Source organism: Cloeon dipterum, chromosome 4, assembly GCF_949628265.1.
Source record: "Cloeon dipterum chromosome 4, ieCloDipt1.1, whole genome shotgun sequence".
NCBI lineage: Eukaryota > Metazoa > Arthropoda > Insecta > Ephemeroptera > Baetidae > Cloeon > Cloeon dipterum.
The window spans coordinates 22337146-22359618 of record NC_088789.1 but is presented as its reverse complement, the minus strand read 5'-3'; the positions used below and the strand labels follow the sequence as shown (position 1 = coordinate 22359618).

Here is a 22473-nt window from a genome sequence, read left to right as displayed (position 1 = left end):
TGAAGTTTGTTTTCTCCCGTTTGACTTTATTTATTTCTTCAATTATTATATTATATTTCATATCATCTGATATCTGATAAATAAACAAATCGCTGTGGCAGCGGCCAGTTTTAATATCGCAATAATATAATTGTGTTCAAAGTAATGAAATTTTCAATATAATTCAAACAAAGGTTTAAAAAATGTAATTTTATTTCTTTCAGAAATTGAAATAATTATTTTTTATTCAATTACAGAAAGTTTTATTTTAATTATAATTTGCATTACACTGCAATATTTTTACTTCAGCAATCCAAGTGAGTTATTTTCTTCCCACAAATTCTAATCTATTGTGAGCGGAATCAGTGGCATCTCAGACAAGTGTTAAAACTCAGTGTTCCATACTACAGATAGATACCAAAATCGTTTTCAAAATATGAAATGGATCACTGATCCCTAAAAAAATGAGACGGCACCAGAAAATTATGGTAGTTATTAATTTATCACGTAAGTCTTTGCTGTTTATATACATTGAGCTGACATTTAAAATTATTCTTAATTGAAATTTAATGTATTCCAATTTTTCGTCAAATTAGTAATTTTGGTTTCGTTGCGTCACTCATTTTCCAGGGCTTCAATTTCGGCATAGGCTTGCACGACAGCAGCTTTTCGTCGCTCTATATCATTTTCCTGAAAATTTGATTAAATTCAAATTTCTCTGCTTGATTGTTCTAGTTAATAATTATTTTCAATTTTTTTTAAATATATCGCATTTTTCGCACCATGAGAGAGATCTTTGTAGCAAGCTCGATTTCCAGAAACTCTTTGACGGTCAGGTCTCCTTCCTCCTTCCCACATTTCGCAAATAGACAATCAGGACTCTCTTCCAAATGCCGCACTCTGAAATTTAGTTTTCACAATTATAATACGCAAAGTTCAATGGATAATTTTATATTTAAAATTAATTTTAATTTTCAAACATTATTAAAAAGAAGTAATCTCACTTGGGATCATCTTGCCTGGCCCAATTGGCGAATTCCTGGCGACAGTACGCGCAATGGACAGTCTTATTTTTTCTGTTCTCATTGTTTTGACAGAAGAATCCGTGTTTAGCCATCTACAAAAATTATATTAAATATAAAACTATGAGAATCAAGAGCAAAAAATCGTTACATTTTCTCGGGAAGCCGGTCCGATCTCAAACCACAAGCCTTTGTCGCCAAAGGTCTGCAACCGCTGTTGATACATCACGATAACATCTTCATCAGCGTCCTGATTCTCGTGCGTTTCCACCATTTTCGAGCCGAAATCGGTTAAAAGTACAAAATTAGGAAAAATAACGAAACGAGCCACCTGACAATGAGACTGAGACTAGGTAATGATGATGGCGGGAGACAAGAACATGAAAACAATCAGACTTGTTTGGCCGTGCTCGCTCTGCGGCTCGCGGCTCTGCCTCTGCGCGCCAAAATAGTTAAACATCTGGCCTGCATCATCTGGCGCGCATGAAATCATTGATCATCGCTGTGAATGTAAACAAATCATCGAAGTTACCGAAGTTACGCAAACCAGCGAGGGCAGAAGAAGAAGAAGAAAAGAGCTGAAGAAACTGATGGAAACCATTCCAGATTCAAAAATATAAGTAAGTTGAAGAAAATAGCGGAAAATAGAATAAATTTCTGCATGCCAGATTTTCCATGTCAATTAAAACTATTGCAGAAAAATACAAAGCCAACCACGAATTGCTGAAGAACACGAATCACCATCAAGTAGTAAAAATGGTTTACAAATTGTTTATCGCATCTTAAATCGTTTGTTTGACGTTTTTCTTTTATTTTGGTTCAATTTTTTTAGCTTTAATTGTGTCAGCAATCTTTGCCACCTCTAACTAAAATTCTTATCCTTTCAAAAATCCCCCGCAAGTACGCCTCAAAATACGTATCGGCTTTGGACTAATAATTATTGCCAGCTACGTCATTCAATCAATCTGTTTCAAAAATTGGATTAGCTAAATCTAGATCTTTTAAAGACACCCTCCTCTTTATTCTGAATATATATGATGTGTGAACTCCGAATGTCATACACTCAAGCAAGCCTTCAGCATCTTCGTGGATGATCTTCGCTGTAGATTTTCACTCTCTTCTGCTCATAAAATTTTGGAAGAATTCATCCAGAAGCATCTTTTTTGAAAGTCTCAAATATTACATGGGTCCTGATTAATTTGTCACTCCTTCAATTAACAATGAAAGGGTTGAACAGAATTGGAACTTCTTTTTACTTTATTTTAGTATTTTTTTTGTGGCTGGAACCTGTTGATATACACCTTAAATCCGACGTTTTTAAAACACAACGTAGAAAAGTTTGATTTTTCCTTCAACAAATTATCAATTTATTCAAAATGTTTCAGAATGAGTTGTGCGTGTGCTTGTGCGTCTGGACCATCCACAGATTCTCAGGAAGTGCCTGCACGTGGATGTTGTCAAGATGAAATTAAACCTTCAGCCACAAAATCCGGATGCTGCCAAGAAAACTCTGATGGAAAGTTCGATTCAAAAGGGATTTATGGTTAGTCTGAATAATTTTCACTGTAGACTGTAGAGCGAATTCATGAAAGAATGTTTCATTCCGGTTCTATCCTGTTCTGGACGGTAAATTTACTGCCCTGCTCCTGATTGAAAATTGCATATTTGCGCTGTCATGTTCCGGCAACTGAATTTAATTTTATTTCCTCTTTTTAGGATTTTCTTTTCAATTCTTAATTGATTGAACAGCAATTATTACTAGTTAATTTTCTCAATTTACTATGGTTGCAATTATCTTTTAAATTTAACATAATTTTTCTTTTGAATAGATTCACTTTTAAAATTCCAGTAGTAGTTATTGCATTTGATTCTCACTTTCTGATATGCGGTTCCAGAGAGTGGAATTCTCCAGATGTTTCTTATAGTGTCTCTTATAATACCAAAAATTCTGAAAACTCTGGACTTTTTAGGATACTTAATGTCTCTATTTCTCACAACGTTATAAAGAAACAATGTTTTTCTTAGAAAAAAAATTTAATCTAAAAAACACGTCTGAATAAGCTCAGATACCGTCTAGAAGTCACTGCACTAATCTGTCATTAAAAAAACTATCTCTGAAAACTTTGATCTGAAGAAGTTTGAATTGTCTTTCAAGAAATTTGAAGATTCAAAAAATTTTCTGTCCTTTCCAGGCCCTGAAACAAATTTTCTAGTCCTGTCAGAATTCCAGGAAAATAACAAAATTCCTTTTTAGATTCACTTAATTATTTCCCACGTTTGCAGAGCTCATTCGAAATATAATGGACCCAGAGCATCCTCTCACCCTCGAAGCACTGAATGTTGTAAATCAGGCTGATGTCAAGGTATATTTTAAAATTGATAAAATTGCTGGATTAACTGAATTATTAAAATATCAGGTGTACAACGAGAGAGAGGTGATGGTTTTGTTCACACCAACCATTCCACATTGCAGCATGGCCACCATGATTGGTCTAGCCATTCGAGTCAGGTTGCTGAGAACCCTACCTCCAACTTTCAAAGTGAGTCTTCTTTCCAAATTAAACCAACCAGGACATCAGTAACCGTTTGTGTCATAGGTCACAGTGCGAATTTCCCCAGGGACGCACGTGTCCGAGCATCCAATCAACAAACAGCTCGCCGACAAGGAGAGAGTGGCGGCCGCTATGGAAAACAGAAATCTCCTTGCAGTCATTGAACAGTGTTTGACCTTCGAAGAGGACAGCGACATTCACTACGACAAACCAGCCAGCTGCGGAAATCCTGACGGAATCTCCGCGACGACATCAATCTCGGGGAGCTGAGCATCAAACCAGTGTTGTAAAAAAATATTGGATATTAAATCAGGTGTTTTACAATTATTTGATGTAAGTCTTTATATTGATCTACTCAACACGATTTCATGAAAATAATAAGCATGCTTTCACTTCCGATGGCATCACGAGCGAGTAACAGTAATTAAGTGTCCATGCAGCTGGTAAATTTCCCTCTACTTGTCTCGCTTCTTCGCGGCAACTGCATTCCTCTGTCGCGTTGGGTCGAACTTGTAGGTCTTTGGGATCGGACCCTCGCCGTATTTCTGGAACTGCGAATCGTTGAACCTCGCCCTCTCCTCCATCTCCTTTGTCACCTTCATGTTGTCCCAGGCTGCAGCATATTATTTTTCAGAGAATTAAATTAATTGACTGATAGTTATGTGGTCAAAATGTGAAAATCCACGCAGACAAAAGAGATTTAAAGTTACAATTTTGTAAACCTAGGGGAGAAATTGGTATTCATTGAATATGTTTTGACAAGAAACGTTGATATTTGTTTCCATAAAAATTCCCTTTAGAATGTGTTTGTAGGCTCTGCATTTTTTTTATTATATTTAACAACTGGAGTTCTAACAATTCTTGTTCGCATTAGATTTTTTCATAAAAGTTTAAATTAGAATTTATATAAGTTAAAAAATATTTTTCCTCTTTGGCTGGGAAAATTACTATTTTCAAACTTTTTAACTATAACTCCTAGGTCATGTTGCTCTATTTCTATCTTTGGGAACCAGTTGCAAAAACCCCAATTTTCAGTTTTAATTTTTCTATAAAAGTCAAGAAAATATTGTTTGGCATGTAAAAAATAGGAAATTGTACATTTGAGAAAATGGTAATTTTTTTAATTACGAGTGACCCTTTACAGCAGGAATTTAAAAGTTTACTTGAATGTCAAATATGACATTTGACGATTTGTCTCATCGAATTTTTTCTGTGAACTAATTTCATGTGAATTGAGCAAAAACTGTTTTTAAATCAATTTTTAAATTTTTGGTCCTGCAAAATTTCTATAATCATCAAATCGGAAATTTAATGCAATGAAAGCCCACAAAAATTCAATAAAAACAAAAAATTCAACGAGTTTCCCTTTAAGGAACATAAAATAGAACTTACATTCTTTAAATCCCTTGACAAATCCCTTATTCTTCCTTGGCAAACTGTTGGGGTCGTGCGTGATGAGCTTCTCAATATTGCAATACTCCCTAACTGAGGGAATTTTCAAGAACGCCACTTGCACCAAGGAAATGAAATTCGAAGACATCCAGTAACAAAGAATAGCCTAAAAATAGAAATAAAACATTGAGCATCAATATCTTCACTAACTGTGAACACTCACAGCTGGGAAATTCATTGTGAAGGGGAAAATGATGATTGGCATTGCCCTGAGGACGTATTTCATTAAGTGCATGTTCTGGCTTGACAGTCTGGCTGTGTCGGTGCCAACCTCAATGGTGGCCCACAGAGTTAAACTCGTGATGACGGGCAAAATGTAGTAAGGATCGCAAACTGTCAGGTCTGTGAACCAAAAAATGCCGCCAGTGTGGAAACTCTCAACTGGTGCGTTTGCCATTTTTCTGAGACCAACAAAAAAGGAGATGAAAATCGGAGCCTGAAAATGATTAACATGGTAATTTCTAGATTTTTCAATTTATAAATTTTATACCTGCGCCAGAGGTACCAGCATGTTTTTGAAGGGACTGATATCTTTCTCCCTCATGAAAACCATCAGTTCCTGAGCATATCTTGCGGCTGAGAAAATTAATATCTAATTAAGTATTTTTCTTAATTATTTCTAAAAATCTTCAATTCACCATCAAGTTGATTGCCGGTTTGTCTAGCTTCAGACATTTTCATTTGTAAGACCTGCATCTGCGGCAAATTATTGTTCATTTTCGCAGAGTTCTGTTGCGCCTTCACCACCAACGGGAACATCACTAACCTCGCAACCAGAGTTCCTGCAAAATCATATAAATATGATCCAAAATTTAACATTTTAATTAACCAATTCACCTGTCATGATAGCGCCCCACCAGGGAAGCGCGCAGTCTACGTGAAGGAACTCCATGCAGTTTTGCAGAATCCCAGGCGGCGTCCATCCACCCAGGCCCAACGACTGGAGAGTCGGTTCGCCAAGCGCATTTAGCAATTCCGGCTCGACAGTTGGCAATTCAGGAGGAGCTGGAATATCTTCTAGTGTCACCTCAGACACGAAGCTCTCTTTCTCCTGGACCGACTGCGGAGGCGTCGAAGGGCCGCTGTACTTGACGAATGTGTTTGGGTCTGGCGTTGTGCTGGCCGCCCTCCACGCCAAGAGCACGCCCGGCGAACGAGTGGACATTGCTGAACGCAGCACATTGTTCTGCGATCTGCAGGCCGACAGGCTGTGATGCCGAACTGATGTGTGGTTTTTAATTAGAGCCTGGAAGAATTAAATTAAAAATAAATTAAATTCAATTGCATCATTTTCTGATAATCATTTTTTAGAGACTAAAATGAATGACAATTATACATTAATATCGTATTAACTGAAGAATGTTAATAAGTCAGTAAAATGTAGAGTTTAGTCTGGAACGTCAATAAAAATTCCTGTTTGGTGTTTGAAATCACAGAAAGCATGGTGTCTCATTTTTAACAGCCATTGATTGCAAACAATTCGACTCTAAAAACTAATTTTATTGTATTTTCAGTAGCAAAAAGTGATCGTCAACATGACATGTACCTCGCAATTGGGAAAAACACTAACTACAGTTGTGACATGCCGAAATTTGGCAAAATTCGCCGCACGAGGAATTACAAAGGCGGCCATCTTTCTCAAGAACAGCTGATTGGCCCTGCAGGTGTTGTGTATTTTGTACAACGCCCACTTTTATCTTGCGCGGCGCTAGCTGAGTCGAGTTCGAGTAGCAAAGTGAACAATGGACTGCCGGGGTCTCGCCAGTAATCTTTAATCATCGGGTGTTGAAGAACCGCTTTTCTTCCTCTCTTTGATCTACTGGATAACTGAACAATCCAAACATGTGGAAAGTCCGCGAGATCGCTGATAAAGTGTAAGTATCCAGGCAAAATTGATGCACAATCCGGCGGTGGTCGATGGATGACGCCCCCTGGCCTCTTGCATCGTCCGAGCCAATTATTCATTTTGTGTATTTATTGACCTCTTCCGTGTCATTTATATTCAATTGATTTATATAATATTTTTCTTTAAAATAATTGCAAACTGCCTGTAAGAAAATTGTGGAGTTTTAATTGCTTGATTTTCGCAGACACGGTTAATGACAGCTGTGTGAAATGATTTTTTTGTGGTTCCGCTCTGCAACTTTCACCCAATTGTGTATGCTTCGTGCATTAATGACGACGTATCAGGATTTTACTCTGGCCTTCATTTTATATTATTACCTTCTACTTAGATATAATAATTTGTCTTAAGCGAAAATGTATTGGTTAAAGTAGGTCAAAAATATTATTATCATAGTTATACAAATGCAAACAATTGCTTTAATAAAGTCTGGGTTTAAGGTTTTATTCTTTTCATTTTAAATTGCAGCACCAATGTGGTGATGAATTACACTGATGTAGAGGCCAAGGTCCGAGAAGCTACTAATGATGATTCCTGGGGACCAACTGGTACTACTTAAAAATAGTAAAAGGGTCTATTGTTTACTAAATTTAATGAATTATTCAGGCCAACAAATGCAGGATGTTGCTCAGCACACCTTTACCTATGAGCATTTCCCTGAAGTGATGACAATGCTTTGGAGAAGAATGCTCCAAGACAATAGAAGAAATTGGCGAAGAACTTACAAAGTGAGCAATGCCGGTGAAAATAACTGAAAATAGTTCAATAATTTTCCTGATTTTTGTCCAGTCGCTGCTACTTCTCAACTATCTTGTGAAAAATGGTTCTGAGAGAGTTGTCACGTCGGCAAGAGAACACATTTACGACCTCAGAGGTCTGGAGAATTATTCATATTTTGATGAGAATGGCAAAGACCAGGGCATCAACGTTAGGTAAATGAGAATAATTTTATTTGCGTCTGTTTTTTGACAATTTTATGTGCAGGCACAAAGTTAAAGAGCTAATTGACTTCGTCCAAGATGATGACAGACTGAGGGAGGAGAGAAAAAAGGCCAAGAAAAACAAGGACAAGTACATCGGCATGTCCAGCGACTCGATGGGAATGCGTTTTGGAGGCGGAGGAGGCTGGGAAGACAGTTCATCTTCATGGGGTGGAATGGGCACAGGCGGAGGCGGTGGAGGACGCAGGGACCAGTCAGAATACTCAGATTGGGGTGGCGGCGGCGGTGGCAACAACAAGAACTCTGACCGATTCAGGTGAGTTTGAAAGAGAAATGAACCGAATGCACCTGCAATAATCGTGAACAAAATTTTAGCTATTTATTTTCGAAAGGTGCATTTTTTCGTGGTCATTACAAAATGAAGTATTACAATTGTTGATTTACTATTTTTATTATTGGAACTAATGAAATCATAATTTGCAGTGACGAGGGTGAACACAATGATAGCGACAGCGACGTGCCTTCGCCAAGGCAGCGCGAGAAGAGCAGCAAAAACGAGTACAAGGACAGCGAGAGCCTGGATTCCCCTGAAAAGATGTCGCACAGCGGCAATGGCTTCAAGTCTCCGCTGCCGTCGAAAAACGCTCCCACCACCAAGCAGCCAACTTCAACCAGGAATATCAAGAAAGTTGACCTTGGTGCTGCAGCTACATTCGCCAAAGAAGCCAAGGTGGTTGAAATTTGGATCATTTAGATCAGTGAATCATTGATTTCATTCTCAGAAGACGAGCCCAGTCAAAACGTCAAGTGATTTGTTTGCGTCCGTGGATGACGACTTCAATCCGCGCGCCAGTGAGCCAGCTGAAACGTCTGATTTCGGCGAATTCCACACCGCGGTGGAGACAACCACTTCTCCAAAGTCGGAAGATGACTTTGCTGACTTCCACACGGCGTTCAGTGACCAGACAAGTTCCTTGCCTGCTTTCATGCCTTCCGCCAACACTGCTTCCACAGGTATTTTCATTTTTTAAATTGCGTTTTTACTCCTATTGGGAGCACTGTTATCTTATCAGCGTTGTTTGGTGTGTCATTATTATTTTATTTGATTACTTTAATAAGCCTTTGAGTTATTTTTGAAAGACATGTCTCAACTCCAAATTACATGTTGTGGAATAATTACATGAATTTTTAATTTTTAACTCGTTATAATTATTTTAGTTTTTAATTTTCTACTTGATGTGGAAATTATCCATTAGCTCTCCGCTTTTCATTGCGATTATCTCAGTCAAAATATTTCAAGTTTTGCAGTGGTTCTTTTGTACCAGGAATTTATAGGAACCAAATTCAGAAGACACAAAATTTAATTTGGCAATCTAAGTGATTAAGTTAAAAGTTTTAAAATCTATGTAGATGAAAAACTTATTTTTAATTTTTTACATCTATATATGGTCATCTTATTAAAAATGAAAATAATTTAAATGTTTTCTAATCAATTTATGTCAGACATTGTCGACGGATACGAATATTTCAAGTAAAACTCGCTCTAATTGATTATCCAAACACTGTTTTTTTATTATTACTAAGAATTTTAATCTTGGTGTAATGTTATACTTTTTTGAACATTTCAAAATCTAGTTGGAATTAAAAGATAAACTAGATAAACAAAATTAGATCATTTCATCTTCAATTAACACAACTTAATAAATTTGAAGGTGCTGCGTCCAACGCTGACCTTCTGATGGGCTTGGGCAGCCAGCCGCCAGTGAGTGCGCCAGTCAGCCTGATGGGAGGTCCTAACCTGTTTGGTGCAAACGCGTTCAGTGGGCCAACCAGGCCAGCTCCGATGGGCGGCGGCCTGGACGATTTGTTTGGATCAAACAACCCTCTCGACTCTGGAAACATTCCTTCTGGTAAGTGTGTTTAAAAATTGCAACCCTTTAAGCACGGGATGAGTGAAAAACCAGGAAAGAGAAACATCTTTGTCCCCGTTTATAGCCGTGCTGCGAATGCGCAATAGCAAAGACCTGAGCTCGGACCTGCACTTGCTCGAAGCGAACGGTTGCCTCGAGGGGCCGGAGACGCCTCAGAAGTTCAGCGGCCTGGACGCCACTCCACCAAGTCAGTCGCAACTATGGCAAGACGTCTTGCAAACCAGGCTGAGAAGCAGAGACCCGAGTCCGGAACTGCTAGCCTTCTGTCAGCTCGCGCCTGTGGACGAGCTGCTGAGACAGGCTCTGGATCTGCTTGCGGCGAGAAACCAGTTGATCAAAGTGATTGAGCCCTGTCTGCGGTCTCAGTTGGCGGACTTTGTCCTGAAGCAATGCAGGTTCTGGCATGACGATGAGCAAGAGCTCGAGTGGGCTGCCACAGTCCAGATAATCGTCTCCCTTCCTGCCAGGATCGGAAATGTCTTGCGAAAAGAGCTGCCCGCGTTTTGCAAGCCTGAGAGTTTCAGTGCCATTCTATTCTACCAGTTTGGACTGGTGGTAGATTTCTTATCCAATGCGGAAAAGTGTGCAGTGCCTTGGAAAGTTCACAAGCTGGCTCTCTTTCTGTCCAAACTGTTGGTGAATTACGGAGGCACTGAAAGTGCTGAAACTTTCTTCCAAGTGGCAGTTTCCGCCAGCCAAAAAGACCAGAACATTTCTTCTGTGTTCGCCAAACTGCTCAACGCTCTGGAAGGGAAATCTTGCGAGAATTTCGTCACTTTGTGGCTCTTGCACGGACCAATGGACAAAATCATCGGGAAAGAGATTTCCCCTGAGGTGAAAAACCAACTGTTGGTGGTCCAGCCCTTCCTTCGCAGCCACCCAAAGTGCAACCTTCCTCTGAATCTCGTTGACACGGTTGCCGCCGTGTTGAAAGAAGAATTTGCTGATTTTGTTACCAAAGTGGCCTCTGTTTGGGCCAACAAAAGCGCCATCAGCCATACCAGCGTTGAGCAGCAGACCTACCTTTCTGAAATGCTGGTGTGGGCGGCCAAACATATGGGCCAGCTGGAAGAAAAGAAAGTTCCTATCCAAAGAGAAGTCATGAATGGCGTGACAAAGAGACTGCAAGACACCTCGCCAGAGAAGAAATTCATGTGCATGGTGGTGGCCGAACACGTTCTAGCAGTGTGTCTTCCGTCTGCTCAACCCCTCAAATTCGAGTACGACCCTGAAAACGAACTGACGAAGCACCTGAACAACCTGAAAGTCACCGTGGAGACTGCAGAAGGAGAGTGGCTTGAGGTGCTGCGCGATCTCTTGGAGGAGGGCAAAAGCGAATTTATTCCTTTGGTGAATAAGCTCGAGTCCACCAGACTCTCTGATATTTCGAATGAATCGGAGAAGCCCTCCATAATCCTGGACAGCGACGACGAAGACGACGAATTCGAGGCGTTTGACATGTCCGCGGACACGGCTAAGGGCGAGTCGAGGCCAGTATTCCTCCGCGAACTGCTGCACAAGGTCCAAGATGACGCAGAGGTGTCGCTCGACGGCGTGGCCGACATGATCCGCGCTCAACTCCCAGACGACGACCCCTCCCTTGCGTGCGAGCTGCTGGACACGCTGCTCAACCTCGACCTGAATAAATGCGCTGATGGCGTCGTCGCCGTGATCGAGGTTCACCCTGAGGAGGCCGTGCAGCACCTGGCCGGCCAGCTGGGCGTGCGGAATAAATACGCCAGTCAGTACCTGAGCTGCGTGCTGAAGAGCGTGGGCAGTGCCGCCGCCAACCTGTTCCGCGGTCCCACTTCTTCAGCCGTTGCCTGGGAACCGGCGCCACTGCCAAAGAACTCGCGCCGGATCCACTCGAGCCGCCCGCCTGTCCTCGAAACGAAGAGTAAATTCGCTCAGGTGGCCCCGCACTTCCTCTATCCTCTGCTGCCCGTGCTGCATGCCGACCACCTGCTGTCCGAACTGCAAGTGCACCTGCTGGCCACCCTGACTGTGATCACGGCCTGCTCAGTCAACTGCCCCCGTGCGAGGAAAATGAGCCTGGCCCTGCTGGAGGAGCTGGTGCTGGCGCACTGGCCATTCACTCACTCGGATGCAGAAGTGCGGGTCGCTGGACTGAAATGCCTTCTGATGGCGCTCACAAACCTGGACGTGCAGGGCGTTTTCGAGTGCATGCACCGCAAAGAGATCAGTAGACGACTGCAAGCCATCGCCATGGACGACCCTGAGCCCGAGTGTCGCAAATGGGCTTCCAAAGGACTTGAAATTCTCCTGTAGAATTAATCTTTACCAAATAAATTGCCGTCTTGCGTTTCTCATATTACGATCATTAATTTTGTAAACCACTTTTCTGTTTTAACTATCAGTGGATAAATACAGAGGTATGTTTTCCCCTTTTCCCTTGATATTTTTTCAATCGTAACTAATTCAACTAATTCAATACTCTAATTTTGTTGCAGCTCTTGGCTTGGATCTTACCCCAATTCAGACAAATGCACCATCGCTCGCTAACAACAACACTCCAGCTCAACAAATCAATAAAACTTCCCACCAGGTAACAAACTTGATCGGATAAATGACAAAAAGACTGTCGTGTTTCTTTCCTTTTAAAATAACTGGACTTTTTCATAGCAGTTTAATAGTTTTTAATAGTTGCAAACAAGTAATCCCAATTGGTTTAGAAAATCTGGAAAAGATTTCATTTCGCTGAAACTTATTTTGGGATTTCTTGCAGACAATGAAAACCAATTCATTAAATGAGATGATATTTAATTTGTTCTCACTTTTAAGTCGTCATAATGGACAATTTTAAGTATGTTACGTTTTTATGCCATGTTGCTTTTTTAATATGATTTTATGTAAATTTTTAACAATGGGTTTATTTTACTGAAATTATTTTCTGAAAATTTATATTTTGGTTCAAAATTTTGGGCTTTGATTTTGACTTTATTTCATGAAATTTGTTTGAATCTCTCAGTTTTATTGCTTTTTATAAGAAGTAATTAGTTCAAGATATATCAATCTACTTACACTAGCAGTTTTTGGTCTCTTTTGAAAAAAAGCAGTAGGGACAGAGCAACAAACCAAAGACACTTTCAAAAAATGAAGTCTCATCTATTTTTTATCCAGCCAATTGGCAGCACGTGGAGCAACCTGGGCAACGTCAACATCGACCTGGATAATTTGTCGCTGTCCTCACGGTCTAACAAGCAATCTCCCACGTCTGCGAAGCCTATGAACCAGATGACCAGCCCGACAAGTCCTATGTCCTCGATGCCCCCCATGCGAATGTCAGGTAGTAACATGTTTGGCTTCGATTAGAATTTCCCCCGAAAGCACTCACTTTTTTACATATTTGGAGAAAATATCATTGGCTGCCCACCTATTGTGACGTCCTTCCCGGTCGAAGGGCGAGTGAAATGATCGAATAATGTACTTGCGCATTGTTTAGGCATGCAAAATTTCTTCACGGGCCACAAATGATGTCTGTCCTTCATATCACTTCTGGGCCTAAATTGCCACAAAGTGTTTGGAGAACCTGAGAGTCACTTGGATTTTTTTGTCACATCATCTAATCCAGTTTTCATTTTTAAATCGGGAAGGCACCGTGCAAAAGTGTGTTCAGAAAAGTATTTTCTTACCAGCGCGTATTGACGGTGCATATTTTATACAGTGCTTGTACGATTTTTTTTTTTAATTTACTCTGTTAATCTGTGCTAAACTGAAACAAAGTCCCCCAAAATGTTAAATCGTGTTTATTGTCGACTCGAATTCCAATGGATAAGTTGAAGAGTAATGCTTCACACTTTGAATTTGGTGTTGATTTTGTGTTGAGGAAATGTTTTGGTACATACAAAAGTATTGTAGCTGGCAAGATGTTGATTAATTTGTAACGAAGTAAGAGACATACTGTAATCAAGCAGGATAAGTGTTTTTATGTCGGTTATTGTTGTCATGATGGAAGACTCGCACAAAATACTAAACACTAGGCTGTATTGAAATCAAGCGAGTTAGAAGAAATCTTACTGACAAAACGATGTGTTGCTGAACCCTGAATGTGCCTTAAAGCTGCAACAATATTGAAAAGCGACACTTTTTACCGGGAAATTGTGCATATATATTGATAAATTACTAAAAACTCGCCGTGTTTAAAATTTTGCAGGATTTCCAAAGCAATAGATGTCTCCTTATTACATTATTTGAATTTTCCGCAATTTGCTCAAAATGCCTGTCTCCCACTACTTCAGCAAACTCCGAAATTTATTGTTTCTTCACTGTGATAAAAATATGTTATGTGTTGCATCTTGATTAATTTGTATTTCTAAATATTATATACTTAGAGTTGCTTTACACTGATAAAAAGAGCATTTTCTCCGGCATTCCGAATTCAGACATTGCAATAATTTTTTTTAATCTTAAACCTTGACCTAGGCTTCACCGAGTCCAATAATATAAGTTACTTAAATTCTCCCCCTATGTGTTAATTAATTACCACAACATATCCTGGAATATACTTTGTAGAGACACACAGATCAATGTAATAACTGAACTGTAAAGGGTTTTTATATTCTAGTTTGTCTGTTGTCTTTTCCGAAAATAAAATTACATATTGCACAATCAACCAAAACACATTATTTTTTGCTTTTTAATAGATCAATCCCTATTAAGGAATAAATTAGCATTGAAAGGTTGGTGTGAGTGGCATGCCGACGAGGCAGGTGTCAGCGCCGCCAATATTTTGAACGCGCGAAAACAGGTGGTGCTGCAGCACCTGCATTCCTGAGCGCTCGCAACGTCCGAAATGGACCCACGCGTCCAGGTAAGAGGTCGTACTCATTTTATTTATCAGACTAATATCTCGGACGATGCCAGGATGCCTTGCTGACGCTTCCAGGGTCTCCGGGGGCGCTGGTGGCCTGGCAGAAGTCGCTGGTGGCCGTCGCTCACCAGCAGCAGGTTTTTGTTTGGGACCGACGGGGCCGTCAGGTGGATGTGATTGCGCTCTCAGGGTAAATCCCAGGATTTTTTGTTTTTTAAATTATATTGAAAATTCTTGATAGGACGTGCAACGGCCTCTGCTGGGATGAGGAAGGCGACCTGCTGGCCGCCTCCTGCGAGCGCTCGGCCAGGGTGGTCCTGTGGGAGACGCAGACCCGTCGTCCACAGCCCATCGTCAGCGGTCTTAGCGAGGGCGTCTCTTGGCTGGGATGGGGTCCCAACGCCATCCTCGCCCTGGCCACAGCAAAGGGCAATTTGGTGCTCTACGACCACCGCTCGGGCCGCCGCATGCCTGTACTCGGCAAACACAGCAGGTTCTGATAATTATATAAGGTGGTTTGAACCATTTTTCTAATTAATCATTGGACCGTTCCCCCAGACAAATCGTGAGCGGTGCGTGGAGCAAGGCCGGTTTGCTGGCTTTAGCTGCGGAGGACAAGAGTCTGTCCGTCAGCACGGCCGATGGGGACACCCTGAGAGCCGTGGCGCTCCGAGCCGAGCCTTCGCAGATCAAGTTTGGGCGAGTCAAGACTGAGGACAAACCCCACGGAGACGACACGGTAATTTGAACCTAAATTAAAATTTAGAAAATGTATTCTTATCGTTAATTTAGGAAACCTATCATTTTCCCTGTAAATTTTAATGAAAAAATTTAGAATTAGGCTTAATTTTACCGAGTAAAAAATATGGAAAGTAAATAAAACCGAATTTTCTGGATGCGTCTACGCAATGGTTAAGCTGATGAGTAGGGCTGTGAAATTTAGTTAAATGTCTTTATAGCCAATTCTTTGCGGGACCTTGAAATGAGCGTGAATCAAGAAATTTTAATATTTTTAGGCACCACTTTAAATCATTTGCCAAAACTTTTTAAGTTAGTGATCAACTGATCTGTTGGCTTTATTGCTGAAATCATCTACCTAATCCTCAAGAGGCTAGCATTTTAGTCCAGATTTTCCAACCCAAAAAATACATATCTGGTCCTGTGTAGTAAAAGAAACTGGTAAGAAATACTATTTTCAGCAATTAGAATTAGATTAACGTCTATCCAAGTAAATGCAAATAAAATAATGAAAAAAATCTTTTCAAATTTTTCCTCAGGTTAGTGTCGTGGTGGGAAAGAAGACCTTATACATGCTGCGGGTCTCGGAGGGCGACGAGCCGGTCGAACTGGCCTTCCAGCCGCGTTACGGCCAAGTTGCTGCCTACGAGTGGTTCGGGGACGGCTACATCCTTCTCGGATTCACCGCGGGCTTCCTCGTGGCGGTCTCTACGCACCCCAAGGAAATCGGCCACGAGTTGTTCCAGCTGCAGCCTCACCCGTCAGGCCTGAAGCATATGGCCATCGCGGCCGACGCGGATCTTGCGGCGACAGCCGGTGCAGACGGCCAGATCAAGTTGCACTCCTTGACGGCAGGCGAGACTAAGAGAGTTCTGACTGCGCCAGGAGCCACAAATCTCACGTGGAGCAGCGACGGACAGCTCATCTCGGCCAGTTGTACTTCTGGGATTGCTGTTTTTCTCGCTTGCTTGCCGACCGTGGCGGCTGCCGACTCCTCTAGAGCCGCCATTCTCACTTCTCTCTCAGAAGTGTCCGTCACTGAGCCAAATTTTCAGGTTAGAAGATGATTTGATTAGTAACATTTTGAAAGAAGGAAATTTAATGATTGCAATTATAGGGAATCTGAAGCTTTTTACATTTTTGGGTTTCAAATTGTACTCCAAAATAATTATTTTGATTTTACAAATTCTTGTATATAGCTGATAAAATGTCAGGTATTAATAAATCAATTTTTGCTAGAAATAAAATTAGGGAAATTTTTAAGATGGAGCAGAATGGAGAAAAATCAGAAATATGAATTATCAGGAGTAAAGTTTTTAGAATATTTTTCCTTTAATTATGAATAGGATTTGATTTAATATGCTATTCACACCTTTTAAAAGAAATATCAAAGCTAAATAAGAAGCCTAATTTTTCGAATTTTTCTTTTTTAAATTTTGCGAATTTTGCATAGACTATATTCCTTTAATTTTTAATTCTGAAAATATAGCTGTTGAGTCATTTTTTATTTTTAACATGCAATACAATAGTGAAAATAAACTACCAGTAGCAGTGGTATATTTTTTCTATTTACTCATATGGTTAAAAATGTATCATTTTTATTCACATTTTTGTGTCCAGGAACCACTGAGCAGCGTGCGGCTGGCCGTTGAGCCGTCCTGGGTGGCCGTCGGTCCGGCTCACGTGGCTGCCGGCATGAACAACCGCGCTTGGTTCCACCGACTGAGCTTGTCCGCGGAAGAGGTGGCTACCAAAGAGTATTTGAGCCGAGTTTCCTGCCTCAAACTAAACAGTCGCGTAGCTGCTGCCTTGTGCGCTGGACGCGTTCACGTGCACACCATCGAGGAGGTGGCTGCCGAGGCTGTGGTTCCTGAGGACGAATCGGACGGGAAAGTCACTGCCCACGAAATCACAAATGAGGCACTTGTTTACGGAACTGACGTAAGTGGAAATGTGGCTGAATGTTTTTGATGAATGGGAAGAATGAACCTAAATTTACGCGATGGCTCTGATCTCAGAGTTTGACAAAAGGGTGGATAGTGGATATTTAATTGTTTTCCTGGCATTTCCAGAAACAAAACTGAAATAATTGCTGTAATTGATTTTGAGAAACATGAATTTGTGTTCAAAAAATCAAAAAAACTTAATACGCTACAGAAAAAAATATTTTTCACGGAACAACCCGGATGAATAACTGTGTGAATCCTTTCTGATCTGCGGATTTTAAAGTTTTCATAAAAATCCTTGTGTAAATTTTTATTTTTAATTGTAGGTGGGCGTCCTAGCCATATTCCACTTGCAACAGTGGAGACTGGTGCAACGATACCGACACTCCTGCGCCTTGAAAATAGTGTCTACAGAAGCCTCTGGATCTCGTGTGGCATTTCTCGACGATCACCACCAAGTTTTTATCTTTTGCCCAGTAAGAGTTAAGTGAAAATTACTCTAAACAAATTCTAATTAAATTCCTCAGCTCACAGAAAGCGTCATTGCCGTGGATGCGAGCCCCTCGACCGAAGGCATTCTCTGGGACTCATGGCCTGGGGAAGCGGCCTTCTTGGTCACTTTTGATTCGCAGCAAGCGAGTGGGCACGTTTTTCTTCGCGACTCGGTGCGAGGCTCGTATGCAGAGGCCGTGGCGTCTCCTACAAAGTTACCAAATGGGCAGCGGCCGCTCTGGTTGGCTGGCGGGGAAATGGGCCTGCACGGCCCAGACGGCCGCCTCAACAGAATCATGCTCGAAGGCCATGCGGCTGTGCTGCGGCTGCCAGACTCCTTTGACGCCCTGCTTTCTCTGCGCCGGTACAAAGAGGCCTGGTCAGTGGCTGTGGAAAGGCCGCAATTTAAGAAACTCGCTGAGGCAGCGTTATATGACATGGAATTTGAGGTTTGATTAGCTTCACTATCAATATTTAGTTTGCTGAATGGTGAAAATTAAATTATTGATTTTTATTAGAAATGGATGAGCTTTGGGAGATTAAATTTATCATTTACAAGTTTTCTTTTTTTAAACTCAAGATACCATTAGGCAACATATTTATTAATATTTGAGAAGTTAAATTTGTTAAAATGACTAAAATAGTGAAATATACTTGATTTATTTATTTATTTTGCGTGAAAAATTAAGATTAATTTATTTAAATTACAAAAAACAGGTTGCTCTGAGAGCTTTTAGAAGACTGAAGGACGCTGGAATGGTGCGTGCAGTTGAAGCCGCTGCCGAAGCCGAGGACCGGTTTGAGTCAGCTGGCATGGCTGCCCTGTGCCTCGGTCAGTACGACATCGCTGAGCAGGCGTTTCTCCAATCAGACAGGCCTTCGGCAGCGCTGGAGATGCGCAGCAGTTTGCTTGAGTGGCCGCGAGCCCTGGAGTTGGCTGCTTCTTTGGCGCCAGACCAAGTTCCTCTACTAGCGAAGCAGTTTGCACAACAACTGGAGTTCACGTAAGCAAGAGACAATTAATCCCGAGTTGGATTATTATTTATGCTCGTCAATCAAGCTTAGTTTGGTCTCGAACATTTATATTTTTAATCAGCAAAACTGAAATATTAAAAATTATTTTTATTTGTTATCTTCTTGACTACATTCATAAATAATATTTTCAATTATTTAAAAATTAATTAAGCTGACTCAAGTTGGAATAACATGTTTTATCCTTATTCTTCAGCACAGTAGCGCTCCATTAAATATGAGAGTAAATGCCCTGATTATAGAGCTGAAGATTTGATGAACAGAAAATTAAATTAAGGGAAGAACTTAAAATATAATATTAAAAGACTATATTAACAAAAATATTTTAATAATAAAATTAAAGAAAATTTTTAACATATAAATCAAAGCCAAAATAGCTATATTTGCTATAGAATTTAAGCAACAATTATTTTCACGAAAACGAAGTACTTTTGTCAAAAATTATCTGTCAAAATGTTTATAAAAATGAGCCATATTATATACCTTATTTATTTTAAAGCCATTTTTAACTATAATCTAAACACCTGAAAAATTGGTATTTTTAACTGTCTTTTTTGTACCATTATATTTATGCATTTTTTTTAAAAGTATTATTTTTCTATTTTAAGTGGTGAGCACTCACAAGCTTTGGCTCAGTACGAAAGGGCGTCAGGACAGGTCGATTGCCGGGCAGGCTTGGCCCGTTGCGCCCTGCGGTGCGGGGACGTCAGACGCGGACTGTCTCTGCTCGATGAAACAGCCTCGGTCGATCTTCTACGTGAGTGCGCGACCATCCTGGAATCGGGCCGCCACCTGCCTGAGGCGGCCAGTCTCGCGGAAAGGGCCGGTCTATTCGAGCGGGCGGCCGAATTGCACGTGCGGCTGAAGAACTGGCCAAAAGTGGCGCAGCTGCTTCCCCGCGTCACCGCTCCTAGGGTCCACGCGCAGTTCGCTAAAGCTAAAGAGGCCGAAGGCCGGTACGCGGAGGCCGTGGCCGCCTACGTCACCGCTGGCGACCCTGAGGCTGCGGTGCGGCTTCTGCTGGAAAAGCTCAGGAGGCCAGAGGAGGCCGTCAAGATTGTGAAGGAGACTAGAAATCCGGAGGCAGCCAAACAGGTTGGTTAATTTTGGGGTTGCAAAATAAATTGTATACAATTTTTAGTTTGAAGTAATTCCGATATGATTCAAAATTAATTGAAACAACAAGAACCGCAAAACCCACGAAAATTAAAAATAAAATATTTGCAGTTTTTAAGGAATATTAAAAATTAATATATGTCGAGAATCTATTTTAGTTATTCAATTTATAATCTTTTTTGTTCAGATTAAAAGTCAAAATTAAAGTTAATATAATTTTTTAAGTAAATTAAAGTGTTTGCGGTTAATTTTGAAACATTTTGATACCTTTCAATATGTAGAATTAAGTCTAACAAATAATTTAAACAAAAAAACTCATTGTTTTATTTTTATTTCCCGTTTTTTCATGTTAGTGTATAGATATAGAAATGTATTCCGTCGCTTTTGAGTATTAATTTCAAGATTTGAAAGCAAAGAATTAAAGAATGAAAATCTTTTTTCAGGTTGCCCGATTTTTGCGCAGTGCAGGAGATGCAACATCGGCGTTACAACTGCTTGTTTGGTGCGGTTGCGCGTCCGAAGCGTTTGAATTCGCTCGTCAGGCGGGCGAAATGGCTCTCTTGGGCCGGTTGCTCGCAGCCGAGGCCGCGTCGGATGGCGCTGCTCCGACTGCTCAGCTGCTGGAGGTGGCTCGCCACTTCGAGGCGGAGCAAGACGCGTTTATGGCCGGCAAATTCTTGCACCTGGCCGGCGAGAGTCAACGGGCCGTCCAGCTACTGCTCAAAGCAGCCGCCGTCGGGCACAAAGAGGCCTTGGAGGTGGCCGTGGAGGCGGCAGCGGCCGCCCAGCATGAGCCGCACCTCGCAGACCAGGTCATCCAGTTCATTTGTGGAGACTTGGACGGCGTGCCAAAGGTAACAGGCTTGTAAAATATTATAGGGTATGAAGTTTTATCCATCTGGTTTTTCCCACAACCAGCCTGGTTTTGCTTATAAAAATAAATTCTGATTTTTTTTTGCCCTGACGATAGAAATAATTGGAATATTTTCGCATTTTAAAATAAATAAATAAAAATGGGAAATTTAAGCTTTATTGAGGCTCAATTTATTTTTCAATAAATAAATTTTCAGTCAGAAAAAGTCTAGATTAAAGCTTGAAACAATAAAATGTCTTTAGTGAAAGGAGGCAAAAAATTTAATAAATTACAAACATATTTGGAGTGTATTTTTTAATTTCACGGACTGAATGGCTTTTCAGGACTTCAGCCTGGTTTTGAGGCTGTACCTGACAAGAGGGCAGCTGGAAGAAGCGGCCCAGGTGGCCGTCCTGATGGCTGAGGAGGAACAAAAGGCTGGAAACTACAGAGCCGCTCACGACACCCTTCTGACGGCCCACCAACAGTTGCGAGCCAGGGGAGGCAGTCCACCTGAAGCCCTTCGGTCCCGGCTGGCCCTGCTCCACTCTTACATTTTGGCCAGGCTGCACGTGCGTAGAGGCCAGCACCTCATGGCCGCCCGACTGCTCTCCAGGGTGGCAGCCAACATCTCAAAATTTCCAGCCCGTAAGTGGATTTATCAAATTTATTTTAATACCTCATCAAATAAAAATAAATATAATAAAATAGACAAGAAAGCGAAATTTTTTTCTAAATTATTTTAAATATAATTCTTTCCCGTAATTTTCAAAGTAATTTATTGTAATCAATTTAAATTTCTAGATGCTGTCCCGATTCTGACCTCTGCCGTGATTGAGTGCGGACGGGCTGGGCTGGCGTCCACCTCCTTCAAGCTGGCTTCGATGCTGATGCGTCCGATGCACCGTCCGCACCTCGACCCAAAGTACAAGCGCAAAATCGAGAGCGTCGTCCGGAAAGGCCTACGCGACCCTGAGGCCCCGGAGCCGACCTCTCCCTGCCCGCACTGCCTGCAACCTTTACCTGAGTACGAACTGGCCTGCAGCCGGTGCAAAAATAACTTACCATTCTGCATAGCCACGGTGAGGATAACAAACATGCCTCGAGGGTTTTATTTTCATTAATTTTGTGAATCCTGCAGGGAAAGCACGTGGTTCGTGATGACTTCACGTTATGTCCCCATTGCGAGTTTCCTGCTATTGCATCAGGATTTTCTGAGTGAGTCTCTGAATTAACTGTTTCAAAATTTTTTTATTCTTTTTCTGCTTAGGTTGCTAGAAACGGAGAATGTGTGTCCAATGTGTGGTGCTGAAGTAGAAACGGCGGCTCTCTCTACGCTAGAAGATCTTTCTGAATATCTCAAAGTTTGACCAAAGCGCATTCAATGCCCTTGATCTCCTTATTACTGTGAACGTTGCCTATTTATGGGGACGAGGAAAATAATTTCTGAATACATGTAATTTGTGCTGTCTTGTTCTGCGAAGAGTTCAATCACCGTGTTTGATGTAGTCAAGTGATTAGTCTCATTTTGCGGTTTTCTAGAACTTCTACCATGAAAAACTCTTAACTAGAAAATTTCCTTGTCCCTTTTTATTTATTACTTTGATTTATCTCAAATAAATATACACTTTTTTAAAAATTATTTACTGTTTTTTCTTTTATTTCATTCATGGTGGGGACGGGAG

The 22473-nt window shown here is 41.1% G+C and overlaps 5 protein-coding genes across 6 annotated transcripts; 3 read left to right on the top strand and 2 right to left on the bottom strand.

The window, feature by feature from the left end:
* Positions 1-174: 174 nt before the first annotated feature.
* LOC135944224 (baculoviral IAP repeat-containing protein 5.2-A-like) lies at positions 175-1355 on the bottom strand. Its single transcript, XM_065491033.1, has 4 exons — positions 1153-1355; positions 984-1096; positions 762-879; positions 175-669 (listed from the first exon to the last, which is right to left on the bottom strand). The coding sequence occupies exons 1-4, from the start codon at positions 1273-1275 to the stop codon at positions 595-597; spliced, it is 429 nt and encodes a 142-aa protein (XP_065347105.1). The 5' UTR covers positions 1276-1355; the 3' UTR covers positions 175-594.
* Positions 1356-1476: 121 nt separating this feature from the next.
* galla-2 (MIP18 family protein galla-2) lies at positions 1477-3880 on the top strand. The gene is made up of 5 exons (XM_065491032.1): positions 1477-1621; positions 2387-2544; positions 3285-3364; positions 3419-3541; positions 3599-3880. Exons 2-5 carry the CDS (start codon positions 2388-2390, stop codon positions 3821-3823), a joined length of 585 nt encoding a protein of 194 aa, XP_065347104.1. The 5' UTR covers positions 1477-1621; position 2387; the 3' UTR covers positions 3824-3880.
* On the bottom strand, positions 3870-6707 carry OXA1L (OXA1L mitochondrial inner membrane protein). The gene is made up of 7 exons (XM_065491031.1): positions 6552-6707; positions 5843-6251; positions 5644-5787; positions 5496-5581; positions 5169-5441; positions 4946-5111; positions 3870-4166 (listed from the first exon to the last, which is right to left on the bottom strand). Exons 1-7 carry the CDS (start codon positions 6636-6638, stop codon positions 4009-4011), a joined length of 1323 nt encoding a protein of 440 aa, XP_065347103.1. The 5' UTR covers positions 6639-6707; the 3' UTR covers positions 3870-4008.
* A 7-nt stretch (positions 6708-6714) lies between these two features.
* On the top strand, positions 6715-12084 carry lqfR (clathrin interactor lqfR). 2 transcript variants are annotated; one of them, XM_065491028.1, is made up of 9 exons: positions 6715-6879; positions 7377-7456; positions 7515-7636; positions 7698-7840; positions 7893-8165; positions 8333-8579; positions 8635-8863; positions 9562-9759; positions 9845-12084. In XM_065491028.1, exons 1-9 carry the CDS (start codon positions 6848-6850, stop codon positions 12067-12069), a joined length of 3549 nt encoding a protein of 1182 aa, XP_065347100.1. In that variant the 5' UTR covers positions 6715-6847; the 3' UTR covers positions 12070-12084. The 2 variants fall into 2 exon arrangements, with proteins under 2 accessions (XP_065347100.1, XP_065347099.1); XM_065491027.1 differs by having other exon boundaries at positions 8632-8863.
* Positions 12085-14520: 2436 nt separating this feature from the next.
* On the top strand, positions 14521-22430 carry Oseg6 (intraflagellar transport protein Oseg6). The gene is made up of 15 exons (XM_065491025.1): positions 14521-14611; positions 14665-14801; positions 14853-15104; positions 15170-15350; positions 15889-16404; positions 16970-17290; positions 17622-17771; positions 17823-18236; positions 18505-18791; positions 19428-19914; positions 20379-20789; positions 21133-21436; positions 21593-21870; positions 21930-22006; positions 22059-22430. Exons 1-15 carry the CDS (start codon positions 14594-14596, stop codon positions 22156-22158), a joined length of 3933 nt encoding a protein of 1310 aa, XP_065347097.1. The 5' UTR covers positions 14521-14593; the 3' UTR covers positions 22159-22430.
* Positions 22431-22473: the final 43 nt, after the last annotated feature.

Excerpts from the sequence above, each read along its gene's own strand:
- LOC135944224 (XM_065491033.1), bottom strand. The coding sequence starts at position 1,275 with ATGGTGGAAACGCACGAGAATCAGGACGCTGATGAAGATGTTATCGTG. Across the intron at positions 1,097-1,152 it reads GACCGGCTTCCCGAGAAAAT|ATGGCTAAACACGGATTCTT; the intron begins GTAACGATTTTT and ends TAATTTTTGTAG. Across the intron at positions 880-983 it reads GCCAGGCAAGATGATCCCAA|AGTGCGGCATTTGGAAGAGA; the intron begins GTGAGATTACTT and ends ACTAAATTTCAG.
- galla-2 (XM_065491032.1), top strand. The coding sequence starts at position 2,388 with ATGAGTTGTGCGTGTGCTTGTGCGTCTGGACCATCCACAGATTCTCAG. Across the intron at positions 2,545-3,284 it reads CGATTCAAAAGGGATTTATG|AGCTCATTCGAAATATAATG; the intron begins GTTAGTCTGAAT and ends CCACGTTTGCAG. Across the intron at positions 3,365-3,418 it reads TAAATCAGGCTGATGTCAAG|GTGTACAACGAGAGAGAGGT; the intron begins GTATATTTTAAA and ends TTAAAATATCAG.
- OXA1L (XM_065491031.1), bottom strand. The coding sequence starts at position 6,638 with ATGGCCGCCTTTGTAATTCCTCGTGCGGCGAATTTTGCCAAATTTCGG. Across the intron at positions 6,252-6,551 it reads GTGTTTTTCCCAATTGCGAG|GCTCTAATTAAAAACCACAC; the intron begins GTACATGTCATG and ends TAATTCTTCCAG. Across the intron at positions 4,167-4,945 it reads TGTCAAGGGATTTAAAGAAT|CCTGGGACAACATGAAGGTG; the intron begins GTAAGTTCTATT and ends AATATGCTGCAG.
- lqfR (XM_065491027.1), top strand. The coding sequence starts at position 6,848 with ATGTGGAAAGTCCGCGAGATCGCTGATAAAGT. Across the intron at positions 7,457-7,514 it reads TGATTCCTGGGGACCAACTG|GCCAACAAATGCAGGATGTT; the intron begins GTACTACTTAAA and ends TGAATTATTCAG. Across the intron at positions 7,841-7,892 it reads GACCAGGGCATCAACGTTAG|GCACAAAGTTAAAGAGCTAA; the intron begins GTAAATGAGAAT and ends TTTTATGTGCAG.
- Oseg6 (XM_065491025.1), top strand. Across the intron at positions 14,802-14,852 it reads GATGTGATTGCGCTCTCAGG|GACGTGCAACGGCCTCTGCT; the intron begins GTAAATCCCAGG and ends AATTCTTGATAG. Across the intron at positions 16,405-16,969 it reads TCACTGAGCCAAATTTTCAG|GAACCACTGAGCAGCGTGCG; the intron begins GTTAGAAGATGA and ends TTTTGTGTCCAG.